Genomic DNA, 25,505 nt, shown 5'->3' on the forward strand with positions numbered 1-25,505 from the left:
CAGTTTCTGATTGGACGAACTGAACACGAACTTGTTCAAATTGGGACAGGTGCGCTAACATTGGGCAGGTCTACGTAAGCTAGCGATAAACTACGCAACACAGTAAAATTAAGCATTTAAGTGTAGATTTGACCAAGTAACTACTCTTGTTCGGTATCAGTTTACAGTGCCAACTAGAAATAATTCAGTCTGCAAATGTGTTAGGAAATAGGAGCATTGTATTCTGCTGCAAAGGAAACTGAAGAAACATGCTATTCATCATAAGTCTACCGGTATGTATGTTTTTTTTGTTGTTGTTTGTTTTGGTTTTTTTCAGTGATAACCTTTTTGTTAGGCTAGGCTATGTGTAGGGTGAAGGCTATGACTTTGTATATTTTATGTTTATGTTATAAGTGTGCCCTTCAGTATAAATTAAACAAAATGATTGATTTATAATAAAACAATAGGCCTATCCAATTGTATTGTAATAGGCTAACATCGGCATATCTCATAAAATGTCACATGCAGCACTAGCTTACTGACTGATTAAAATACATGGTCTGAGCTCTATTTCTGTTCTTTACTGTATTTTTACTTATTTGTCCTGGAAGTCTATTCCTGTACAGCCCCTTTTTTAGACTTCCTGGAAAAATGTGTAAAATGCATTTTCTGACAATGTACATGTACATGTACATTATTGTTATCTTAAATTGCCCACAAAACTTTTAAGTAGTTTGGAGCTGTCTACATATTGCCATGTGGTAAACCTCAGCTCAAATATTACCGTATACCAAATGTTATGATCTGTAATGTTATAATGTTTGCCCAAGTAGTAGAAAAGCAAAGGTGTTGCTTATAACATTAATAAAGGCTCAGTTGACCCTTCTCACAACAGACATTTTGACTTGTCAAAGCAGGAAAAGCACAAGTGGACTTAATAAGATTAATGATGGCTTCATTCCATTTAGGTGAGCCAATTCCAGTGCTGTGGTATTGTGCATGCTCAATCACTGACTACTGGGTCAATTAATGGAATGGAGCCACCGTTAATGTTATTATTTACACCTGTGCTTTTCCTGCTTTGATTTATATATTGATTTTATTTTATTTATGGATTAACAGACACAAAAAACAAAAATCCAAAGTAGAACATGTTCAAGTGAAACACTTATTTCCAACTTAGTCCCAACATGTGAAAAGACTAAGAAACTTAAAGAAGCACAAGACATTCAACATAAAAACCAAGCAATGCAATCATTAAATCCAAAAACACATCACCACAATTTAAGAAATAAAAAGGAATAGCTCCCATATCAAAATACAAGGACAGCTAAAGCAACAATGTTATTGCAGATTTCATTATAAATCTTTGACCCTATTCCATAAATAAGTCCTAACCTGACTTCTAAAAGCCTCTGTCATTTTAAAAACTGGATGAATAGCGGAAGGCTGTTTCAAAACATAACACCAGTGTAAAGGTGACTTCTGGCTACATTATTCACTCGAGGCACTTTACGTGAACAAGCACTGCTATTATACTGTGGTTATGCTGCATATGGAGCATTGTTGTCTGAGAACACAAGTATTGAGGAGCATAACCTTTGATAATATTGTACATGTGATGCAGCTTCTGTTGTTCTACTCTGAGCTGCACTGGCAGCAGTCCTACATTTCTGAATTTGTCACTACCAACATGAGTTTGAGGGGATGCATTTAATAAATACTGAATAATATTATTTTGCTTCACAGGCAAAATAATATTGACAAGTCAAAAGTCTGCTATAAAAAGGGTCTTTCCACTTGTCAAATGAAGCAGCTACATTGAATTCAGCCATCATTAATTTGACTTTGACAGTTTACAGCTGTGATTTTCCTACTGTGACATTTCAAAATGTCTGACGTTTGTTGACATGAACCACAACCTCAGTTTGGCACCCAGCTGGTAGTATGGCAATGACATGACAACTACATTTTTGGTTTAGATTTTGATATTGATTTACGATTTTTTTTTTTTTACCCTGTGTCTGTGCATTAATAAACAGTACAGTGTCACTGGCCTCTGGAAAAACCGTGCTCTCCGCTGCATTCCCTCCTGCGGGCACTTTTCATTCACACACCATTCCTCTGTTGTCCTGTTGGAGTTTCTTCAGATAGGTAAGTAAGACAAATTGTAAAATGTTCTTGTATGGGTCCCTTAAAAGGGGTCTTGTCAGGATGTAATCTAAGTTAAAAAAAAAAATGAAAATGTTTGAATGTACTCACCCTCATGTCTGTAAGAAAAATTAACTTTGTATGGCCACAGAACACCATAGCTATATGCTTCATGACATTGTTAAACAACTGTAACTCAAGTTGCCTGACATGCTCCCAAACTGTATAGGTTTGTACACTCTCAGAAGTGACTTCTCCTGTTCGCTAACCAGTCCTTATGCGGACAGAACATGGCTCTAGTTGTCAGCCTCTTTCCTGGAGAAGGGGTCTGATGGAGGATCATGGTAGTGTCAGTCCAAGTGAGACAGCATGTGGTCTTCCAGCTTCCCCTCAGATTTTCGTAGAGAGGAGTGCAGTGCAGGAATATCACAGTACGGGACTAACCCTGTTGATTGATATCTCTGAGGGCTTCAGTGGCAGAGACATTGATAAGGATTATCTCGTATCCTGGGGAGCCTCTAAATTTAGCCTGTATGTATACTGAAAATGCACAAAGTGTTGATTTCTATCTGTCTGTTTCAAGTTCAAAGGAGCTGGGCTGTAAGCAGTCAACTGCAGGCTACTTACATGTTATTGACTGGTTATCTCTCTATGTGTCCTAAGCATCCCATCCATCTGTATGTTTCTTTAATTGCCCTGCAACCGGGAACTTGACAAGGATCCCGTTGTGTGCTGTTACTGGAAATGGTGATAAATAAACCTGATTGACCATCCCATTGATTACATGTCACATCTCTCTGTTGACGGGACGGGAGCAACGGGAACATCACATGAAATTGATGGGGATGAGTTTGTATCATGAGACATGCGTGTGTGTGTGTGTGTGTGTTTGTGTGCGCGTGTAGGTAAGATCCTCTCATCAAGCAGCCCTTAGAGATAAATATGTCCATGGCCAACACCAGCCCTTATCAATACTACTTTCACAAATTGTCTCAGGGGCGCATCGTAATCTGTCTCCCATACTGGATACTGAGTCCAGAAGCGGTTGTTAAAATGCACTTTACTTCAGTACAAGTCAGGACTGGTCATTAATCATTCACATGTTGCCTTCTGAGTTTATTCATTTGATCCACACCAGGTCTTAAAATGATGAAACCCACAGCAAATCAGTTAGGCCTGCTTGTACTACATACAGTGATAACATGGGGATTCACAATGTGGCTGCATGATTAATAATGATGATAATAATAATGATAACTTTATTTGTATAGCTCCTTTCATACAAGAAATGCAGCTCAAAGTGCTTTACAACAAAAATTACATGACAAGGACATAAAAGAACATAAAAGCATGTAGAAAAAAGAAAAAAACATTGATGTAACATAAGATGGAAAATACAATTAAAAGTAATAATAAAATATGATAAGAACAAGTTAAAGCATAGAATGTATAATTAAAATATAATATTTTAAAAGTGCAGCAGAGAGCAAGTGCAAAGCTATTTCAATGCTTGGGTTAAGAGAGGTTTTAAGCTTTCTTTTGAAAGTATCTAGCCAGCTGGCTTCCCTGATATCTATTGGCAGTGTATTCCATAGTTTGGGGGCGTAATTGACAAAGGCTGCGTCACCGATCTTCTTTCGGGTGTTGCTTGGACAACTGTCTGTTGATTCATCTTGATAGGATTACTTCGACTGAAGTTTGAATACTGCTTGACTACAAAACTCATCACAATGTCGCTCTAATCGTTTCCACAGTAAATCTCAAACACTGAATGATAATATCCACTAGAGGGCGGTATAGTATAAAGAATTTCCAACAACAAGCTCGTCTTTTCACATGGACTCAACCTCATGCAATAAGCAGAGCAAGCACTGATTAAGAACCGTATCACATTAAGCGGTCTCGTTGCTTCGTGTTTAACGATCTTTCTGATTTTTACTATGTGGAAAAATGCAAATAAACATTGTTTAAATAGTTTTGTGGCTTGGCTGTGTTGGAAAAACTATAGTCCTCTGTCGCCTTATTCAACCATCCGCAAATAAAAGTAAGATATCTTAGAATAGACCTCACAGATTTTTGTTTTTGCGAGTAAAAAAAAAGAAGATTAAAAAAAGACCACATTTCTGCTGAACAACATTACACTGCGTTGGTGTTTCGACAGAATAATTATGACCTCATTAAGTGTGATATAGAATTTACAGAAATGTGGGTCTAAATTATTTGAATTCGTCATAGGAAAAACAGCATTACACCAAATGATACAAAAATGCATTAATGTCACAGGATTTTGTAAACTCATGTCTAATTTCCACAAAAAATGAACATTAGGTTTATGTGCTTGATTTTTCTTCCGATCGTTGCACGTTTTTTGATTTTGAAATTATCTTTAAAAATCTCGTGGCTATAAAAGTTATTAGTGTTTTATGTCTTTATTATTTATTTATTCATTTTTGGTTTAACATTTAGGAACCATTTGCTTTGAAATTGACAAGGCGTTTTTATTCACTTCGGGGTCGTTCTTATTTTTATTAATCTGATGTTGAAAAGACAAAATACAATTACATCTAATAAATTAAATCAAATGTAGCCTATATGTTGAAGATTTGGTTTGTCAGTACTTCCTCTTTTAGTCTTTTTGTTTCATGTTGTCTGCTGTAAAAGTACTTCTTTTTATTGTATTAGGAATAATATCAAGAGGGAGCCTTTCTCCGTCAGATATGATTTCATTGCATTAGCTGTTCAGTGGAAGCTTTCACTGCTTTTGATTGGGTCGATAATTCTCCACACAGGGGCAGCACGCACTGTGTCAAATAAAACGTTTCAGATTTTCACACTACAACAAAAAGCAGGAAGAGCAAGAAATCATTGCAATATTATATTTACCAGATAGGCCTAGATATGATAAATAGTCTAAATAAATTGTAAAAGTAAAGCTGACCATATGTTCTTAATATTTGTCTAAAATTCAGTAGGACAGCAAAGCAGTAGAAATGGCTAAAATTCAAATAGATAAAATGTGGGCCTATACAATTGGGCCTTTTTTATTGCATGAGAAACCTTATTAATAATTACTGTATATGTCTGTCTCTTTTTTATTATTATTGTTATGATTTATGATGGTTATTATTATTATTATTATTATTATTAAATGTAGGCCTACCCTATTTGTACCTTAAACGGAAGGTCAAATGAAAGATTTCTGATTGGATGTCTGTTGTTTTGAATTATTCTAGGTATGCATTAACTAAGTTAACATCACAGAATATAAACATCCTAATTTTACATCTTTTATTTTGTTTTATTAAACACGTTTGGCTAGACAAAGCAGTGATAAATATCTCTGTTGATCACTTGATTGATTACCTTGCTCAAAGGTCACGCGGGCGCTGGTAATTTCCTTGTGCCGGAGGCCCCCTTTTCACTTTTAGTCTGCCTCTACAGCCCCCAATAGCCTACAGATTATGTTATTTTTTAACCCCTTAACAGCTGAATCCGCTATTACTGTAATACAGCAAAATCTATCAGAGCATTTGTGTTTAATGAAGCTTTTTACATTTTAAACAATATTGAATTTGACTCGTTTTTTTAAACCGATATTTGAATGTGCATCAAAGAGCAGAAGTGAGGCAATCTTTTAGTTTATACTTGCAACTGTGGGGGGCTCGAACCCAATTAATTTCTAATAATTACAACCCACGGGGCTGCGGGGATCTCTGCGCCGCTCCGCCCTGCCACCGGGTTCAGCGTATCATAATAAAATATGTATAGAGAGAGTGCTTCACAGGAGAGAAGAGACCAAGGAAGAGTGAGTTATTGCGGTGAATGAAAACTGTTTCCATTTAGGCTAATTGAGCGCGCCGCCTGAAGCTCTTGGGTGTGTGTGTGTGTGTGTGTGTGTGTGTGTGTGTGTGTGTGTGTGTGTGTGTGTGTGTGTGTGTGAGCGTGCGCGCGCGTGTGTGTGTGTGCGCGCGTACGTGCTTACGCGCTGCGCGCTACCCTCCAGACACGGTGTATAGGCGCAACCCACTTAATAGCACCATTTATGTCATTACAGTAGAGGTAGAGTGAGGTACAACCACAATAAAGTATCAGTGTTAACCTCTCTTTACTAGGCTATTTAAATGAGAAATAACGAATTTAGGATGTCCCAGTTTAGTTTAGTTTAGTTTAGTTTAGTCTACTTTTTGGACACGTCTTAAAACTGTCAACTTGATGAGAAAATCCCTGTGTGAATAAGTGGCACACAAAACTATTGGGCTGTTGTTTGCCCTATTGTGCAGAAATTACATCTTATATATTTTTCATTTGCCACTCTGCACAGAAACTCGACGCATGCTTTTTCTCAGAGATGATTAAAATCGTGCAGTAATACATTGGAGATCAGTGTGGTCGGTATGGTTTTCTAATTGCTCACAGTGCAGAAAGAGAGAGTGAGCGGGAGAGTTTTTATCTACGTTAAAATTGGCCTTGCCTATAGGCTATTACCATATGGCATGCTTTGGTTTTGGTCTGCCCTTATAGTCGATTTTTCCCCCCGTGACATGGCATGATGTCACGACTTCAATCAGTTTCAACACACTATGGAATCGATAGCACGAGTTCACAACCCATTAAAGAGTTCATCTGCAAGGTCAGCATGATCTCATGCGGATCTAATTAATTGCCAATTACCTTAATTATACGCTGTCTCTATTTGGGAACAAATATGCAACACCTTTATGATATGCACGCGTGGACTGGTGTGTGGGTGATGTCTTTACAGTTTTTTTCCCCATAAGAATGGTTTCTTTAGGTAGATGGTAACAAAACATGATTTGCTGCTTTTTTTTTTTTTTTTTTTTTTTTTTTTTGTATGTGGCTGGCACTCTATTTCTCTGATATATGACTCAGTATCTAAATATGCCTTTATAAAATGTTTATGTGATAACAGCAGACATGCAATGATTTTATTGACTTTTAGTGCCTGGATGGCATGCATTTATGAGTGTGGCCTTTTTCTTAAAATCCAGAGCGAAAAAAGTTGATTCAAACATTATTCCACCCGCTGAGATGAAGGTTTGGACAAAAGTCTTTTTTTTTTTCTTTTCTTTCTTGATGGAGCCGTTCTCCTTCCAAGTGAATTCAAGTGAAAACATCCGTTTCGAGCCTTCAGCAATTACCAAGTGATGAAATGTACGCACTGCAACAGAAACGTCTCAAACGGGCATTAATACTAAGCACTTAACATATTAATAATTGTCAGCACAAAGAGAGAGAGAGAGAGAGAGAAAACCTGGGCACTCTCATATTAGAGCTGTCAGTCGGGTGCCCAAGCGAGAGAGGGAGGGGGGGAAGAAGGGGGGGGGGAGTTTTTCATTCATTTTCCAGTGCTCGGTATAATAGTAAAAACACAATTAAAATATAAAAACCTTTAATGACTACACCCAGCGTTGGTAATTTAAGTGAACATTGATTAATGTGACTTCATTTGAAGAGAATAGGTGCGCAGTAAGGATTGAGAATAAGAATCGTTATAATTAATGTCTTCAGCACTCGGTGGATCCGGGGTGCTGAATGCACTGCAAAAAATATCCATATTAACAGAGAATTTCATTTCGTGATCAACCTAAAAAAACTTCATTTTATTTAAAAATGACAGTCTCTATCTATTGCATAACGTAGAGCATGTCATTTTGGTTTGTAGAGTTTTCTTTAATCTGAATAATTCTGTAGTGTGTTGCCTTTTCCTGCTTTATTTTAAGATGGCTTTTGTCTCGAGAAAACTCCTGAAACAAGTCAATACTGAGCCGGGAGCATCTCAATCACAAAGTTTTCTCACGTGTTTAATAAACCACAAAACACGACTGAATCTGAGGCAACAACAGCATTGGACTTTTTTTTTTTTCTTTTTTTGCAGTGTGCCCCTCTCTCTCTCTCTCTCTCTCTCCCTCTCTCTCTCTCTCTCTCAGCGATCGTTTGAAAATCTAACACGAAAAAGGAGATGTCCACGATTCACCCATCTTGACCAGATCAGGTTAATATCAAAGTGATAAATCGTCCCAAACTTTTTCTGGCACTTGCTGCCGGCAGATTTGGGACTGTGCGCATGTGCGAAGGTGTCCAGACTGACAATGCTGGAGAGATAGCGCGTTTGGATTGAGAAACCCAGAGAAAAAGGACAGAGAAAAAACAAAAAGGAGGAAAAAAGATCCAAGAAAAAATCCAAACAAACCCACGCCGAGAGACTGGCACCATGAGGTCCAAAGGCAGGGCACGGAAACTGGCCACGAGTAGGTGCAACATCCCTTTCTTTTTTTTTTCCTTTTAAAACATGCCATCTTATATACCTATAGACTGTCGCTGTTATCACTGCGTCTATTAATAGTTTCTGTTGCGATTTCATTTCCATCAGAAATCCATAATCCTCACTTTCACTTGTAAAGAGTGACAAAACGGTGATGTTGTCGCGAGTGTAAAAAAAAAAAGAAAAAAACTCAGCGCTGTCACACGAAAAGTCTAAACTTTAAAGTTGAGGGAGCGATGGGGGAACTTTCTGCGAGGCGTCCGCTCCAGTATTGGAATCGCTCGTTGCATGTAGTGGGCGCTGTAGTGTACGGTAGGTTAAAAAATCCCATGTCCTGTGCATCGGCAGTTGTATTGCAATCGCTGCACACTGCTGCTGTGGGCTGCTGGTCACTTCAATTTTCGGGGAGCAACTTGGAAATGGCAGGTTGAAGGAGAGAAATAAGGAGAAAACGAGGATTTAGACAGGCATGGTAAATGTTTCAGTAAAGGAGATCTTGTTTAATCCTGTTTGTGAATGTGAGTCATGCAGTTAATTCTTATCAATAAGTAATGTGTGCTGATTGTTAAATTATATGGCTCTTTGAAAAAAAAAAAAAGCCTACTTGTTTGATGTTTTAAGTCTTTTGATGCGATTGTTACAGTTTACAGACTTTTGGTTTCGTGTAATTTGATTATTGCAGGACGCAAGCTTCTTACTCCACTGTTAAAAATTAATTTAGAATAAAATGATTAATCAAAATATTCAATGAGGTTGATTAAACCGAGTGTATTATTGAAACGCTCTTGTCATCAAATCGATTTAATTACGTGGACGCAATCAACTATAAGAATTTATGCAAGGAGATGATGGATATAGTTATTCATGCATTGATTTGCTTCAATAAATTATCAAGGATTATATCTTTTTTTTTTCTAAAGCTGTTTCAATCAAGCTCTAGTCCACATGTTATAGTTACATTTTCTATTAGTGTTTAGTAAATTCTGTGCTGTGTTGCCTTTTATTTGGGGTTTGACTCTTACTTTTAATTGTTGAGGAACTGTAAACAGCGCACCACTGATATAGAATTGCAATAAGGATTTATTATTATTATTATTATTAGTGGTAGTATTAGTATTTGGAGAAAACTAAGGAGAGGGTTCAAAACAAGAAAGTCAGCAGTGTAATAGTTCAGGCCTTCGATATTTTGGTGGTTGCATGATTTTATATAAAGGAGGTTATGATTTTCATGAGTTTCAGTCAGCTCCAATGTTTACATCGTGTTTTGAATACAGACCTGTATTTAGTTTATGTACAGCTAAATAAACTGAATAAAACAATATTGTGTAGCTGCAACATACTGTACGTCTAAAATGATTTAGACAGTGAAAGCTAATAAGCAGCAGGCTGTGGAGAAGTTATTACATGTGGTCAGTTAACGGTTACTATTTAATACAATATAATACCGACGTCCGGATGAAGTTCAATAAACATATCAAGTGTATATTACTATTTTAATGTGATCCTGTAAATATTTAGAAAATATTGTGATATGCAGTAAGGATAAAGGTGCACACACACACACCACCATCATTATCATCATCATCATCATCATCAACAGGAGAGACAACATTTGTTTTTCTTTGTAGCGTTCTTCCAGGTCTCTCTTGACAGTGAAACACAACACTTTTTTTTTCTTTTTTTCTCATTTCTTTTTCATTTTTTTTTTAGAATACAGTTTTTTATTACTGTGCATAGAAACGCACTCAAAGGGGAACAGGCAACAACCACACCAACCTCCCTCCTTATTTGCAAACAATTAAAGTCATTCTGAGAATATTGGAAGGAAAGTTGGTCCTGTATTTAAAGATCATTATTATTATTCTGGAGTTGGAAGAGGAGGCTTTCTACATCTTAAGTGAGAATGGGAGAATGTTCTGTGTCCCCGGAGGAGCGGGCCCGCTCTGGCCCCCAGCCAGGTCTGCACAGTGTCAACAGTGAATATTTAAATTCCCAGACCCCTCATAAGGGCTCTGCTGGTAAATGCGTTCAGTGTGTGCCTCCTGCCTGTCCGGAGAAGTCGTGTTAAAACGGGCATGTACGGGGCCTCCTTGCAGAGCAGTCTTGTGATAAAAAAGGGGGTGGATGTAATAGAGGGGGTGATGGAGAGGTGGTAAACGTAAGAGTGATTGATGGAGGCTGACTGATTAGTCCGCGCGTCCAGATGTAATGTGGTGTGCCACAAAAACTCGCTTTTGCTTCCCAACTAAGTATAGACAAGGCGTGCAGGCCGCACCCCGTGGTGAATTGTGGGCTACAGAAAGATTGGGGAGGGGGTGATCCAAAATGGGGAGGGGGGGCGGATGATCCAAACTAGCTTGTTGTAGACCTAATTAAAGGTCCACTTAGCGTATTTGTGTCTCAATAAAATCCCATGATTAGGTGTTTTGATGTCTTTGATAATTTGTTAGAAATAATCAAAATGATGATTAATCTCGTATGACCAAATTAGAGGAATTTGGGGATTTACAGACCTCTAGCATGTAAATCTACATTCTGGAAAAATATAGACATGAAGGAAAAGTTCCGTGAATATTATTTGGAAGCTAAACAAGTAGCAATGGAGCGTTCAAAAGCAGTTTGTGTCCCAAGGCACACACGTGTGCACTTGATAATCATTTTTCACATTTAACACAATATTTTGTCAGTCATCACTCATTGATCCTCATGTCTCCAGTCATAGGCTGTCACTTTTTAAATGCATATCTTACAAATTGACGCCCTTATTGGCACGCGAGAAGTTGCGTGGGCGCGTGCGTGTGAGAGGGGGGGAGAGAGAGAGAGAGAGAGAGAGAGAGAGAGAGAGAGAGAGGGAGAGGGAGAGAGAGGCAGGCCTCGCGCGCCTCGGTGTCTCGCAGTCTGTCAGCGCCTCTCCTCTCCGGAGCTGAGAAGTGCGTCGTCGTCCTCACATTGTGCAATGGGCCATGCATCTCGCGTTTGTCTGGCGGAGCTCATTAAAACGGTTAATAGATCGGCCCATTTAAAAGGTGAGAGGGAGCGGGCCGGCGCGAGGAAAGTGAAATAGAGACCCCATTAAACAGCCCTTGTTGTCCCGAAGCGGCGCTCTTTGCCTGCGCTCCGCTTGGTGCCAAAGCTCCGTATACAAATGTCCCATATCTCCTTCAGTAATGGACTGGGTCAAGAATCATTGGGGCCCATGGCAGAGGTTACTCCTCTACGTGTTCTTGCGCTTATGTTAATCGTTGCTTTGAACTTCTGATGCGCATAAATTACCATTCAGTGATTCAGTCAAACACAATCATTTGTTTTAAAGTTGTACTTTTTCTTGCATTAGGCCCAGTATGACAACTCACAGGTCTACTACCACGAGTTAATGAAAAGAGGCACATAATAAAACAAATCAGGGCAGATGACTACAGTCAAGTTCTCCATAAACAATCCCAAAACGAGTTGATTTAAATTGGAAACAAAAGTAATTACTTCACATCACTGGCAGGTCCAATTTTTTAAAAATATCTGTTATTTATTTTTAGGCCTCAGTGCAACATTCAATAACTTGCTCATGATTTTTTTTTTGTCCAGTCTGTGTTTGCTTTAGATGAACGTTTGTGTGTGAAATGCCCATTGAACTTGAAGAAACACTTGCACTTGTAGACATGAAATACCTGTTGTGTGAATAGGTGTAAAAGGTTTCTGTCAGTTGCATTAGAGAGGCTAAATATTTCTACTTCAAAGTCATGGATGTGTAACAATTATGTGATCTGTCCACAGAGGTGTAAAGCAGTGAACAAGCACATTTATGAACATGCAGCACAGCATTTCTGCTTGTTATAGTAGCCTATAATAGGAATGCTTGTCAGACCAGGTGTAAAGCATATTGCATACACACACACAATCTCACACCCATGCAGCCTTTATGGGTTCTGAGGTACAAGTGTGTGTGTGCATGCGTGCGTGTCTGTCTGTGTGTGTGTTGGTGGTTATGGGGGTGGCGTGGGGGCAGGTTGACTATGACCCAGGCCCACTCATCTATCAACGCCCCCGTCTGTCTGACATGTTGTCCACTTTCCTCCTCGCGTACGATGGGAGGAGGCTTTCTCTCTCCCTCCCTCTCTCAGAAAATGGCTCTTTTGGAAGGTCTCTGATGTTAATGAGTCGTCCAGGACTAGGTCTCAGGGCTGTAAACAGAGAGCTGACGAGGTTAGTGGTTTGTTTATGCACTGTTGTCACCCGCTTGAAGGATGGCCCCTGTCCCAAGCAACTAGGGAGCTTCCAGGCCTCATCATAGGTCCCCACTCAGGCCCTGACATGGCGGCCCAGCCCCAGGGGCTGCTGTCTCTACTCCCTCTTTTCCAACTGCGCTCCCTTTTCTCCCCCATCTCAGTCCATAATGTATGTGAGGAATTTCATAATGTATAAAAGCACACAGACAAGCATTAGTTTTTTAATGATGCTCTGGTGGCAGGTGAAAAAAGCAAGTGGTTGTACTGTCATTGTGTGTTGCGCTTATGGGAATAGCAGTAATGTTTGTATGTTATTGGTGGTGGTGGTGTGCATGTGTGTGTGTGTGTGTGTGTGTGTTGTTGTTTAGGTGGGGGGGTGCTTTGGTGCAGAGACCCAGACAGGGCAGTGTGGGAACACCAAGGGATGGATGGAGGGAGGGAGGGAGGGTGGGAGGGGGGTGTGCAGCAACATGTCAAGCCTGGGAACCGCTGTGTGTTTACCACTGGGAAACCGTACCAACACAGAACAATGAGTGAGCCTTACCCCTTCTAAATAAAAAAAGGCATTTCTGCTTTCTTCTCCCTCCTAAAGGTCATGGAGTTAGAGATAGGGAGTCCACACAAAAGCCTCCAGTCTGTCGGCAGTCTGGTCTTGCCCAGTACGGTGCCAAGGCTGAGGTCATTATCAACAGAGCAGTCCCAAGCTAAGCATATTTTTATAGATTGTGTGTGTGTGTGTGTGTGTGTGTGCGTGTGTGTGTGTGTGTGTCTGTGTGTGTGTGTGTGTTTGGAAGGGAGGTGAGCATGTGTGTATGTGCTTATTTGGTCGGGCTGAGTGTGTGCGTGCAAGTTTTAGTGTGTATGCACAAAACAAAGGCACTCTGCAGAGTATACAGCGCAGTTGTCAAATGTGTGACATGCCGCCATTTTCTCATCACATATTGGTCTGAGATAAATGGCATTTTGCTGAGTTGAAAAGTTAACCCAGACATCAAACTGATTTGTGTGTCGTTATGATGTCTGAGGAGTTATAATGTCAACAGATTGCTGATGGTGCGGTTCGCCCGGTCTATTAATGAGGTGGTGTGAAGTTAGCACTCCTTGGCGTGCTCGGGAAAAAAAAAAAAAAGATGTCTGTTAGCTAATTAAAGAAACTCAATCATTTTATACTCAAATCAATTACCTGGAGCAGGTGGTAGGAACAGGGCCCGACACTCTGGCCTCATGTCTCACATCAGCTAACTACCCGAAGTCACTTTACTACATTGTTGAGTGCTTTTATTGGGAGGAAGACTAAACAAGAGGCTTGATATGACTTCATGCCGGCTGCCAATCTTTGTGTCCTGCACTTTACTATAGACAACATAATGTTGACATGTATTTTGCTAACAGTCTCCAAGTTACAGTATGATCATAACACAGCTTTCTTTTAAACATGTAGGATGTTGAGGAAGTCTTGTCAACAATGTTTTCTTTTATGTATCTCTAATTAACACCATTTACTGTATCGCTTATTTCTTACCCAGTAACCCTGCATCCCAGTTTCCCATATTTAGTGTCCTTTAATTACTTTTGGATATCACCAAATTTCTTTTAAAATAAATGACAAATATCTCAATTATCTTGTACTGGCAGGTATGTTAAAGTGGCATGTGTTTGCTCGTGGACACTGCTTTAAATTTTAATCACTGGCATGGAACATGACAGTGATTAAAGCCCCCCCCCCTCCACTCCCCCCTTCCTTAACACACTGGAGGGAGCACATAGTTATAAACAGGAATTATCCAACAATTGCTTTGTGAACGTGGTGTAACAGTGTGTTCCAGCACTGCTCGGGGATCTCCCTGGGTGGAGCAGGCTGGCCTGAGGGATGGAAGGAGGGAGGGAGGGAGGGAGGGAGGGATGGATGGAAAGGAAGATAGTCATGTCTGGTTAACAAGGGCAAAATTGGGCATCAAGTCTTGCCCATCTGTAGCTGAGGAGGGAGGACAGCACAGGGCAGAGTAGTCAGGTGTGTACATTTACGTGTTTGTGTGCTATGTGTACGTGACTCCTGTACACCTTTCATCTCTGCCACAACAAGCCCCCCCACTCTCCAGCCCGAAGCTCATTAAGGGGTGACCCTTCACCCCTGCAGGACGGGAGAGATGAGGGGAGGAGATGTGATCAAAGCCGGGGGCCTTCCTGATGAAGTTTGTGCTGCACCACATTCACCTGATTGAATTTGATAGCAGCTGTCTTGCCTGTGTTGAAGTGCTGAAATAGTGATGGTTACAATGGGAGGCACAAAGAGGAAAAGTCATGACAAGCTGTGAATACATCATTAAAGGCACTGTAGGGACACTAAGGTTTAGAAATATTCAATTCAATTAAATTTCTGTGGTTGTTCATTTTCATAGAACTTACTTTTTTATTTGTTCATTTGTGAAGCAGTTTTACATCAAGGAACCTCAAATAAATAGTTTGTAGCATTTTGTAATGCTAAATGTTGTGTCTCTCACAATTCTTCTTAATTTTTCTTGGGATGGATCAGGACATCATCAAGCACCTCTGAGTTCCCTGGACCCAGTCGTTACGAGATAAGTCATCTTTCCACTCTTAGGGAGGTACGCACCAGCAATGTTCACCTCACTGTTCCACTCCCAATCCCTTGTCTGAGAAAAGGAAACACCAAGTCCCTGTCCTCGGAGATCTGTCTTGATGACTTCCCCTCCGTGTATCTGTGCGTCTGCTTAAGCTGTGCACCCTCTGTGTGTGCACGTGTGTTGTTGGTCAGCCAGGGTCGCAGCAGAGGAAAGAATGCGGCCGTGGAAAGGAATGCAAGACTGATTAGCGCTGCTTACCTGTAAGTGAACTGGATGTGCCGGCGTGTGATGAGACCGAGGAAACAAGGGAACAATAGGACAGTAGAGATTCCTTTCCACGCCGCATTCCAGCGATCCTGCAGCCGGGGCCCCCCGCTCGGAGCTTTGATGAACCTTTCTCACAGCTTCCTGGGATTGTCGCTCCTCCACAAACACAAAAACATAAAGCGGCCGGTGAGCGGGGCCAGGGAAGAGAGAGCACGGCCCTCCTCAGGATGTCCTGTTTTGATTAGCGTTAGCATCCTAAAAGCACCATAGAAATATTATTCTAACACGGAGAAGAGCTTAGTGGTGACACATCCACTTCTTTCCACTCGGTGACCTGCAGGGTCAGATACACTACAATGAGCCAGGAATCAAAGAGGTGCTCCTCACCCAGTGATCTGACTGAGGATATCATGTGAGGAAAACAAGGCGATAAAACGATAGGGTGAGTTTTCAGGGCCTGTCAACAGGTGGTTGTTTGTCCAGCCAGTGCTGAGAAATACCTGGTAATTTATGGAATTACTATATTGATAACAAACTGGTGGTGTCTCCAAAATAAAAAAGTAAATTTGTTGTGTTTTTATTTGGTTGACAGAACATGATGGGTGGAGGAGATGACTTCTAGAAATTCTTTGCACTGCCCTATTCATGTTCTGTTTACTTTTTTTCCCTAAAAAAGAATAAGATGCTTCTTTCCAAGAGTTTTAAATCAACAAAAATATCAGAGTGGGTACATACTGAGATATTTATAGTTGAGTATGAGTCAGAAATCAAACACTTTTTTTACTGCCTTGTGAAGCATTTTATGAAATGTTTTATATAAATAACATTTATTATTTTTTATATATAACATTTATTATTTTTTATAACCTCTATACACTACCAGTATGCAGTATCTGATCATATTTACTTTAATAACAGCTTACTTCTACTGTCAACTTTCTTTTTTGTGAGACATGAGGCAGGAGAACGAAATATTAAAACACTTTTATTAAAAGAGCCAAAGAGAAAACATTAATATTTTATTCTCATAAAACTGAGTTGTTTTCATCTGGCTGAAATTAATGACTAATTGATGAGATTCTCCTTCAAGTAAGTACAATAGTTCTGTGTTTTCAGTTCTTGCACACAGTGTCCTCTTTCTGCAGCCCACACTACATCTTTTCTGTCTCCTGTGGAATCAGAAGGCAGTGAAGCATTGCAGCATGGTTTGTTGTTTTGCTGGTGCTTGAGGGCTTTAGTTTGACAGGAGGGCACCACTTTGTTCACCTCAGTGTCCAGAAGGGACCCCTCGGGGCCTTGGGGCCTGGACGTCTCTGTCAGGGCTGTGGCAGGACTGGGGCAATGGGGGGCCCCGCTGCTCACTGGGTCAGTGGACAAGCTAATCGATTTTATCTCCGTTTCACACACCACGCCAAACCCCTACTGGCCTGATATTCACATGTTCACTGTTCAGAGGATTATGCTCCCTCCATCTTCTGTCGACCTCTTTTTTTTTCTCTCTTTCACTTTGTTTCTCTTTCTCTCCCAACACATTTTTTGTGTTTCTCATTTGTCTTTCTTCCTCTGTGTTTTGTCTACATCTCTTTCACTTCCCTCTCTCGCACTCTCTCTCCCTCTCCCTCTCCCTCTCTCTCTCTCTCTCTCTTTCTCCCTCCCTCCCTCCGTCTCTCTCTCCCCTTTTTGGAGAGTGCATTTTAAATTTAGCCTCTATGCCCGTCTCGGCATTGGCGCTCCCCTTGAGGGAGGCCAGTGGGCAGGCGGAGGAGCCCTTGTTTTCTCGGCCATTCCTCTGGATGAAGCGTTGGAACAAGGGAATGAAAGCTTTGGGAAAGGTCTGGAAACTTCCCATTCATCAGTGTAAGGAGATACTGCGCTGACAGTTAGCAGACGGCCAGCCAAGTACAACACGGGACAGCCGCGTGGGCCTGCAGCACTCAGCTCAACAGACAGACAGAGCGAGACCAGACCAAACACCCCACTCATCTCTGTTCTAGGAAATAACATATGTTAGCATTTTAGGCATTCTGATTCGCTTGTGCAGAGTCACTTAAGTGCGAACAGTAGAATAAGTGAATGATTACGGGTGCAATCATAACTAATATAGTAATAAAGAAGAGCAGGGGGCAGCAAAGTATAGCAAAGCAGATGAATAAAGATAACATGCTGTCATTTAAGTAATGGAGAAAACTGTTCAGTTATTTCCTCATTTGATATTCCCAAGGTTCTAAAAGTGTTGTAAGTTTTGTACTTCTCACTCAATGTGGCAATGTCAGTCTTTCTGTTGGTTTTGGTTGGTTGGTTTACCACTTTAGTCTGAATTATCTACTATAGTTATAACTACAGATTGCCATGAGAATTTTCACAGTTTCCATAGGATGAAGCCTACTGACTTTGGCGATCCCCTGACTTTTCCTCTAGCACCACCATAATGCTAACATTTGTGCTTTTTAGTGAAATGTCTCAACAACTATTGGATAGATTACCATGAAATGTAGAACACACATCCATGCCCCCTTCAGGATGAATTATCATCACTTTGACTCCTTTTCACGTATTGCCACCATCAGGTCACAATTTTTATTTGTTCAATACTTGCAAAACTAATGACATTCCCATCAGCCTCAGCTGTACTTTGTGTGTAGGGGCTCTTAGTAAATGTCAGTATGCTAATAAGCTCAACTGAGATCATGGTAAATATTATACCTGCTTTGCATCAGCATGATAGCATTGACATTGTAAGCATGTTAGCATGATGACATTAGCATTTCGCTCAAAGCACTGCTGTGCCTAAGTACAGTCTCAAAGAGCTGCTAGCATGACTCTACATTTTCATCATCATTTGTATTGATTGACTTTTTTACAGTCCTTTCTCCCTTTAGCCCATCTGACACAACGTCTCACTATACCCTTCCCATCAGCCACTGCAGCCGGCCAGAATGCATGCATACCCTCAGGGGTAGTAATACATGTATGAGTAAAGATTTATATGTGCCCATAAACACACGCACCTACACATGTTTGAATATTTATCCATCCTTACAAGAAATTTGGACACAACTCACTCATACATATTAATATGTACCTGTGTGGGCTGAGCAGGGATGGGACAGAGCATTGGCAGGGCAGTGCAAGGTGGGACATTGCAGGTGTGAGTCTGTGTCTTTCTGCCCAGCCATTAATCGCTGCCATCTGACAGTTCAATCTACGAGGGGCCGAGCGGAGCAGCCGGCTGGTTACCAGGGCAGGTCATTACTGAGCATGGAGGCAGCCAATCGCATCAGCGATCAATGACAAAGGCTGCAGAAGGGAGAGAGCAAAAAGTGACGGAGAAGTAGAGGGGTTGAGCGAGATAGAGGGTGAGAGAGGCAATGGAGATGTAGGGAAGAAGGGCGGGGAGAGGAGAGGAGAGGTATGGCAGGATAAAGGTAGTTATGCTGCTGAAGGTCAGTTCTTGGTTGTGGAGTGGATGACAAACAGGCTGTCAGCCGCCAAGAAATGGAGATATTCAACCAATGCTGCACAACTAAAAATATGGCCCCTTGCACATGCACGCACATAAATGCACACAGACACAGTCATTGCCATAGAAGCTTGATTGAGAATGCAGCAGGGGAATTTAGTGTGAGCCATTGTTTTATGAATTCCATATACAAGGTGTTGGCAGTCTGCGCCGCCCTTTTAGTGGTCAGTTCGGGCTGCACTGTAGTAAAAATAATGGCTGGCTGTGAATAAAAAAAAAAAAAAAAAAAATCAGTTCATGAAAACGCCACAACTCCCCTGTGGCCCCGCCTCTGCTACCCACCACGTTACCACGGGAACTGCTGCCCTGGCAAGGTCCGTCCAGTGGTGTTTACCCAGCCCCAAGAAGTCAAACACAGTCTCCCTCTAACAGAAGGAATTCCATACGCTTTACAACATTTATCATATTTCATAACCCAGTGAATGTCATTTTTACCTTCTCACCCGTGTTTTTCCTCAGACATTTTTTTTTAAACCTTGATGACGGAATGAATTGACGTTGTGGGTGACAGTATTTGGCCAGGGCTCTGATAAAACAACAGGGAGATCTCTCTTTTATCCCCAGAGGAGTAGAATAGCAGAACTGGTCGTTTATCCTGCACTATCTCTCAGCAGATCCACTGGCCCAATCTCCCAGACACAGATTTACACACACATATACACACACACACACACACACACACACAAGCCATCCCAGCATGGACACCACTGAGTGATGATGAGTCATTATAGAGAGGGTGCCCTTCGACCTCCTCCAGTCTTTATGGATCACTCTCTGGCAGAGTCATATTCCCTAATGCCAAGTTCCTGTCCATCTGCCTGCCTGTCTGTCAGACAGTCATCCCATTAGTCTCTCTTTCTCTCTCTCTCTCTCTCCCGTACTCTTTTTTTCTCTCTCTCACTCTCTCTCCCTGGAGTTTCACACACCAGTTCATCCCAGACATCTCTGGCTCTGTTTATTTTAATAACAAACAAGAAAAATATCTCCTTTTCCCATTACTGAATGTTTGAATTTGATAGTTTTCAAGTATTCTATAGTGACAGTAATGGACATAAGTGTTGATTTGCTGTTGTTGAAGAACTGTTTTAGATGAACTTGAGGAAGGCCATCCAGAATGTCTGTTATCCAAGGGTGTAGTAGTTTAAAAGATTAATTGTATCTATTCATCCTAACTGACCATGTCCTTCAATGTTGGAATTGGCATACAACATCACTTAAGCTGAATTCACTGTAATCCAATACATTTCTTTGCATGTAAGTGTTTTCCTCCATCCATTTTCTCACTTGCACACAATTGTTGTAATTTCTCAGTGCACAGAGGAGCAGAGCAGCAAAGGAAACCAGAGGAAAGGAGTCAGTTTGTATTTCTACACACCCTCTTCTCTTATTGGATGTTACTGTGTTAATCCAATACTACCACTATGCCAAGTGTATTCTGCGTGGATCAGTCTGCTAATATGTTTGTTGCAGGCGCTAGCATTTGATCCTTCTCTCGACAAATGCAATTTGTTTGGCCTGATTTGATCAGCTGTAGCAGCATAGTTCTGTGCCGGCAGGAGCATGTAAAGCATCCATACAAAAGGAGTTAAAATGTTTTTTGCGTCAGTGAGAGGGGAAACTCTATTACAGGTGTCCTGGAGCACGGGGCCCTGCTGGCTCTGATGAAATGCTCTTTGGGTGTTAATGCAATTCTGATTTCGCCTAGCCTGGAGACTAGCCACCTCTGGGGTTTTAAAGCTGGCTCTGAAAGGCAGAAAACAAAGTCTGGACCTAAACCGTACAATTACACTGGTGGAAACTTTGAAGGGCACTTCCTGATGTAGCATAGTAATCTCCCTTGGGACACCAGAGAATGATGCTGTATAATTTTGGTAATGTTTTTGTGGAATAAGCATTGTTGTATGTATGCACAGTGCATGCGTCTTGTAAAGTGGTACTGCTGAACACAGACAATGATATATACATTGTATGCCTTTTGACATGGAACATACAGTATAACACAGTAGAAAGCAATCATGAGGAAACACGTCATTGTTGTTTGGCGGAGTTATAAGGTTCTCTGGTAAGAGGTAGTCAGGGATTCCACACAGCTGACGGGATTCTGTCTCTTGTGATAAGAACATGTCTGAATTGACGGTTAGCTGAAATTGTTGCAGGGATGGTGCCAAAATCCACCACTGATAAGCTACTTCTACTGGCTTTTATCACACAACCTGCATCAGAGTTTCTTAAGAGTAGCACAGAAAAACAATGCCAAATAAAGTGGACAGTTACCAAGCTAAATCTGCTTCATGTTGTATACTTTCTTTGATTTACTGCAGATTCATCTATTGTGAATGGCAGTAGAGCTGTCACTAACTCATCACTGACCTTCACCACTAGTCCCGCGATGTATACTTGTTGGAGCTTAAGGCTGTTTTCACAAGTTTTCCCTTGAAGATCATATTCATTTTTATATTTATGTCTGTGTATTTTACTTTTGTGGTGGCTTTTACTAACTCTGGCTAGTAGGCTGTGTTAAAAAAAACAAAAAAAACAGTTATAGCCACAGGCTTGTTTTCAATAGGACTTTGTTGACAAGAGCACAATTGCAATTTGTTGTTTGAATCGCTGCTTCTAGTTTGAACAATGCCCTCATTAAATATTGGCTTTTCAATGGAAATTCTAACTTGGTTTACCCACATTGGTTTACCCACATGTAACGAAAAACCCATACAGTTGTCCCCAGATTTATACCCCACTGAAAAGAAGCCTGGCCCTGCAGAACAAGTGACCCATTTCAGCCCCTTGGTGGTTCAGGAGACATAGCGTGTATGCTAGCTGTCACATCATCAGCCCGCCTATAGCACCACAGATCAAATACAGGTATGATTTATTTCCACTGTCTCAGCCTTCACACATGTTCTCCTGCATTGGAGTTGTTGGCCAAATCCAATGGCAGTGGTAATTTGTCTCCTTTCATGTGTAGGAGGTGAGGGGCGAAGGTCAGTGAAATGAAAATGACCAGGCCTGACTTAATTGTTGTATCTATTTGTGGTTCGAGACAGGATGTCTGTCTGGATGTCTATCTGTCTATTTGTCCATCTGTCTCGCTTCTGTCTTGGCGCCGTGTTTTGTGTCAGTGGGTCGAGACCCTCTGGCTGCAGTCAGCCATTATGGGCACTGATCTGATCCAGCAGGAGCACAGGGTTCACTGAAGAGATCTCTCTAGGCCAGATAGCATCATTATCACAACACACAGCCTGATGGAAAGGTTTTCTCTGGTTTTAATTGTGTTCCAGCTTTTCTATGCAAAAATACCTTAAAAAAAGATTTGTTTTAGTGTGAATTATTACTCTGAATTAGTCTCACGTGTATTTTTATATAAATTATGTGAAGTCTAACAAACACCCTAATGTTAAAGATATGAACACCTAGACACCATTTTGCCTCCAATTCCCTCGCCAGCTTGGCACATCTGACAAGGTTAAGCCTGTAAATTGTGGAGAGAAATGCTTCCTGTGTGTGATTACATTTATCATGTATAATTAGGAAGTTCTGCTCTTTCTACACATGATGACCCCTGACCTTGTGTGTGACAGTTGTAAGCTGGTGTTGCCAGACACCCCAATGTGCTGTCCAGGTCGCGCTACTCTACAAAGTCTGGTTTCCGCTCCAGGACGGTATGTTAGATAGACTTTTTTTTTTTCAAAGCCTTTTGATTTCAGGAATCTCTCTGTGATTCCCTTTTTTATAGAGAAAATGTGTCATTTGGGATAAAAGCAATACTTAAATTATATTTTATATAAGTTGTACTTGACATACAGTAGTTGAATATGAAAAGAGTATAATTCTCTCCAGAAACCCTGTGCGAATGTCCAAACACTTCAGTCCTGACTGGTGGACTGCAGCTACAGTTTTACACATCATTACACCGTATCATACATACAAGACCAAGTCACTTCTTGATGAAATTAAAAGAGGTTCATGCAAGATCCCCTAAAAAAACTGGTGCTAAACAAACATTTCTGTGTAAAAACACTGCAAACTTGCTGTCCTGCATGGGCTATACTTTTCTCATTATTTCAATTCTTCTCTGAATCTTAGCCTTTCTTTCCCCTTATGTTTTCTGCTCTTTATCTTCCTCTCCTCCTGTCCATTGCTCTGTCATTTGTTCTTCCTTTTCCTTTGCGCTTGTACCCTTTTTGTGTTATAATTCCCACCTATTATTTCTGTCCTGAGCCCTCATTAGTCATGTCGCTGTCAGCCGCCAGCTGCAGACACACACACACACACACACACACACACACATACACACATATACACACACAACCACACGTATTCTTGCACATGCACAGGTATGGAAGTCATCAAGGCAAGGTCAAAGGTCTGCCTCATTACCCAGCTCCAGTGAAAACTTTTGGTGTGTTTTATGCACTGGTATCAGAAAGCAGGGGGAGGGAAATGAGGAGAGGAAGAGGGGGAACAAGGGGTATAAGAAAAAGCAAGATATTGAAGAAGACTGATTTAAGGATGAAATAATAGAGCTTCAAGCATGTAGGAAAGACCTCTTCTTCATCTCTGTATCAGGGCTCTTCCCCTTGACTCCATACCTGTAAACCAGATCAATATAGCCCAGTCAGGAGATGGGGGAATTGTGGTTAGGTAGAATGTTTTGGGGGGGTTGAATTGAGCTGTGGGGATGAGGACCTACTAGTCTCACACTGCCCTCACCACAGCTGCTGGCGGCATACATGACTGGTGTTTCCTGACGTTAAACACAACATCTCTAAATAAGTCATTAGGAACAGTCCAACAGAAGCCCATTCATTCATTCATCCTCTTCTGCTCTCTCTCTCTCTCTCTCACACACACACACACACACACACTCTGTCTCTCTGTCTCTGAAACACACACACAGACACATACAGTACAGAGCCTACATGCCTCTGTGGGACATGATATGCTGACATGTGACAGAAAGCAAAGCAGGAGTATGTGTGCATGTTCAAGTTCAGCCTGGGAGGTCAGAGAGGTGTGTGTGTGTGTGTGTCTGTGTCTGTGTATGTGTTTTGGTGAGTCAGCTGGGAGCAGTCAGGGGGACGCTGGTGATGCAGACTGACGGGGGACATAAACACTCAGTAGTATAGTGAAGGGGCCCATTGTCTCAGTCGCCGCCATGTCAGTCACTCTGTGTAATGGTACGATCTGTCTCTGTATGTTTGTCTAATTGCCCAATCAGCCTCTCTGTCTGTCTGTCTTCTGATATGTCTATCTCACTGCTTGACTGTGTCTGTCTTTCTTTCTTTCTTTCTTTCTTTCTTTCTTTCTTTCTTTCTTTCTTTCTTTCTTTCTTTCTTTCTTTCTTTCTCTCTCTCACATTCATTTGTTTCTATCTATTTTAACATTTTAGGCATTAAGCAGATGCTCTTATCCCAAATGTCTGCTGCTGATCTTCTAACTCCTGGATGGCTGTGTTTCTCAGTGTTTTTTTTTTTGTTTCTTGTGTGTGTGCCAAGTCAATTCATGGCAGTATTTAGGTGTTTCAGCACATCGTATATTATAATAGAAAATACATACAGTATGCATGTAATAAGAAGACAGAGAAGAGGTAAATACAATTGTAAGTATAAATAACAAAGGACAAACAAGTCGTTGTTTTGTATCTCAAAAAGGACAAAACTTTTGGATTATGATTGGATTATGGATTATGAAGTCACATAGTTAGTGGCAGGTGGAATTGTTAACAAGTCCAGTGGTACAGAACAAGCAAGGGAGTTATTAGTTTGGGGATTTCAGAGCTGTGCCTGAAAGCTGAGCCCAGAAAGGAGGTAAAGGTGTGTGGAGGATATGAGATCTTTGGGGTCGAGGTGCCGGGACTGTGATGAGGTGTGTGAGATTAATGGGAGTAAAGCTGTAGGAGAGGGGAGGCGAGTAAAGGTGAGGTGCTGAGGACATGCTAGATGGCTGTTGGGGGGTTTTTGTCTGTGTTTGTAGGTTAGAGTGTCTGAGCTTGTGCTTGTCCATGTGTATAAGCTTACATATATGTGTTGCACATTCATACTGTCTCATTGCTGATTAGAAAGATAACCGTAATTCATGTTTTTGGCAATGTTCTCACCTGAAGTCAAATTTGAGAAGTTCTCCTTAACCTTACGCCCTATAACATCATAACAAATCCCACTGCGTAATCTGAAAAATGTACAGTTGTCACATCTAAATCCAGAGTGTTTTATTCATTCCTCAATAAGATTTCATTCAACAGCAGAAACATCTGTGTGAAACAGAGACAGACAGGTAGAAGGAAAGTATTAGGATGTTAGAACTGAGGGGTTTGCAGACAAGTATGGAGGTGTTTAGAGAAGGCCAAAGTTCATCCATGTCTCTGGGCTGTTAAATGTGTTCTCTGCCACTCTCTGACTCAACACACAGCAGCTACAAACTTCTTTCTTTTGTCTGTTGAATATTGGTTTATCTTACTTTTAAAGTCAAGATTTTTTTTTGTTTGTTTTTTCCTG

General features: G+C 40.9%; 1 protein-coding gene across 14 annotated transcripts in view; it reads left to right on the forward strand.

Annotated features, from left to right (window-relative positions):
• The window catches only part of mecom (MDS1 and EVI1 complex locus), a 148,593-nt gene that overhangs the window by 443 nt on the left and 122,645 nt on the right, over positions 1–25,505 (forward strand). For 5 of the 14 annotated variants that reach the window (XM_067594435.1, XM_067594436.1, XM_067594441.1 and 2 more), the window contains exons 1-2: positions 87–272; positions 2,022–2,133. In XM_067594435.1, the coding sequence (XP_067450536.1) occupies positions 249–272; positions 2,022–2,133 (136 nt within the window). In that variant the 5' untranslated portion in view covers positions 87–248. Of the gene's footprint in view, positions 1–85; positions 273–2,021; positions 2,134–8,020; positions 8,400–25,505 lie in introns of those variants that run through there. The other 9 variants (XM_067594439.1, XM_067594445.1, XM_067594440.1 and 6 more) reach the window with 4 other exon arrangements.

This window comes from Thunnus thynnus, chromosome 7, assembly GCF_963924715.1.
Source record: "Thunnus thynnus chromosome 7, fThuThy2.1, whole genome shotgun sequence".
Lineage (NCBI taxonomy): Eukaryota > Metazoa > Chordata > Actinopteri > Scombriformes > Scombridae > Thunnus > Thunnus thynnus.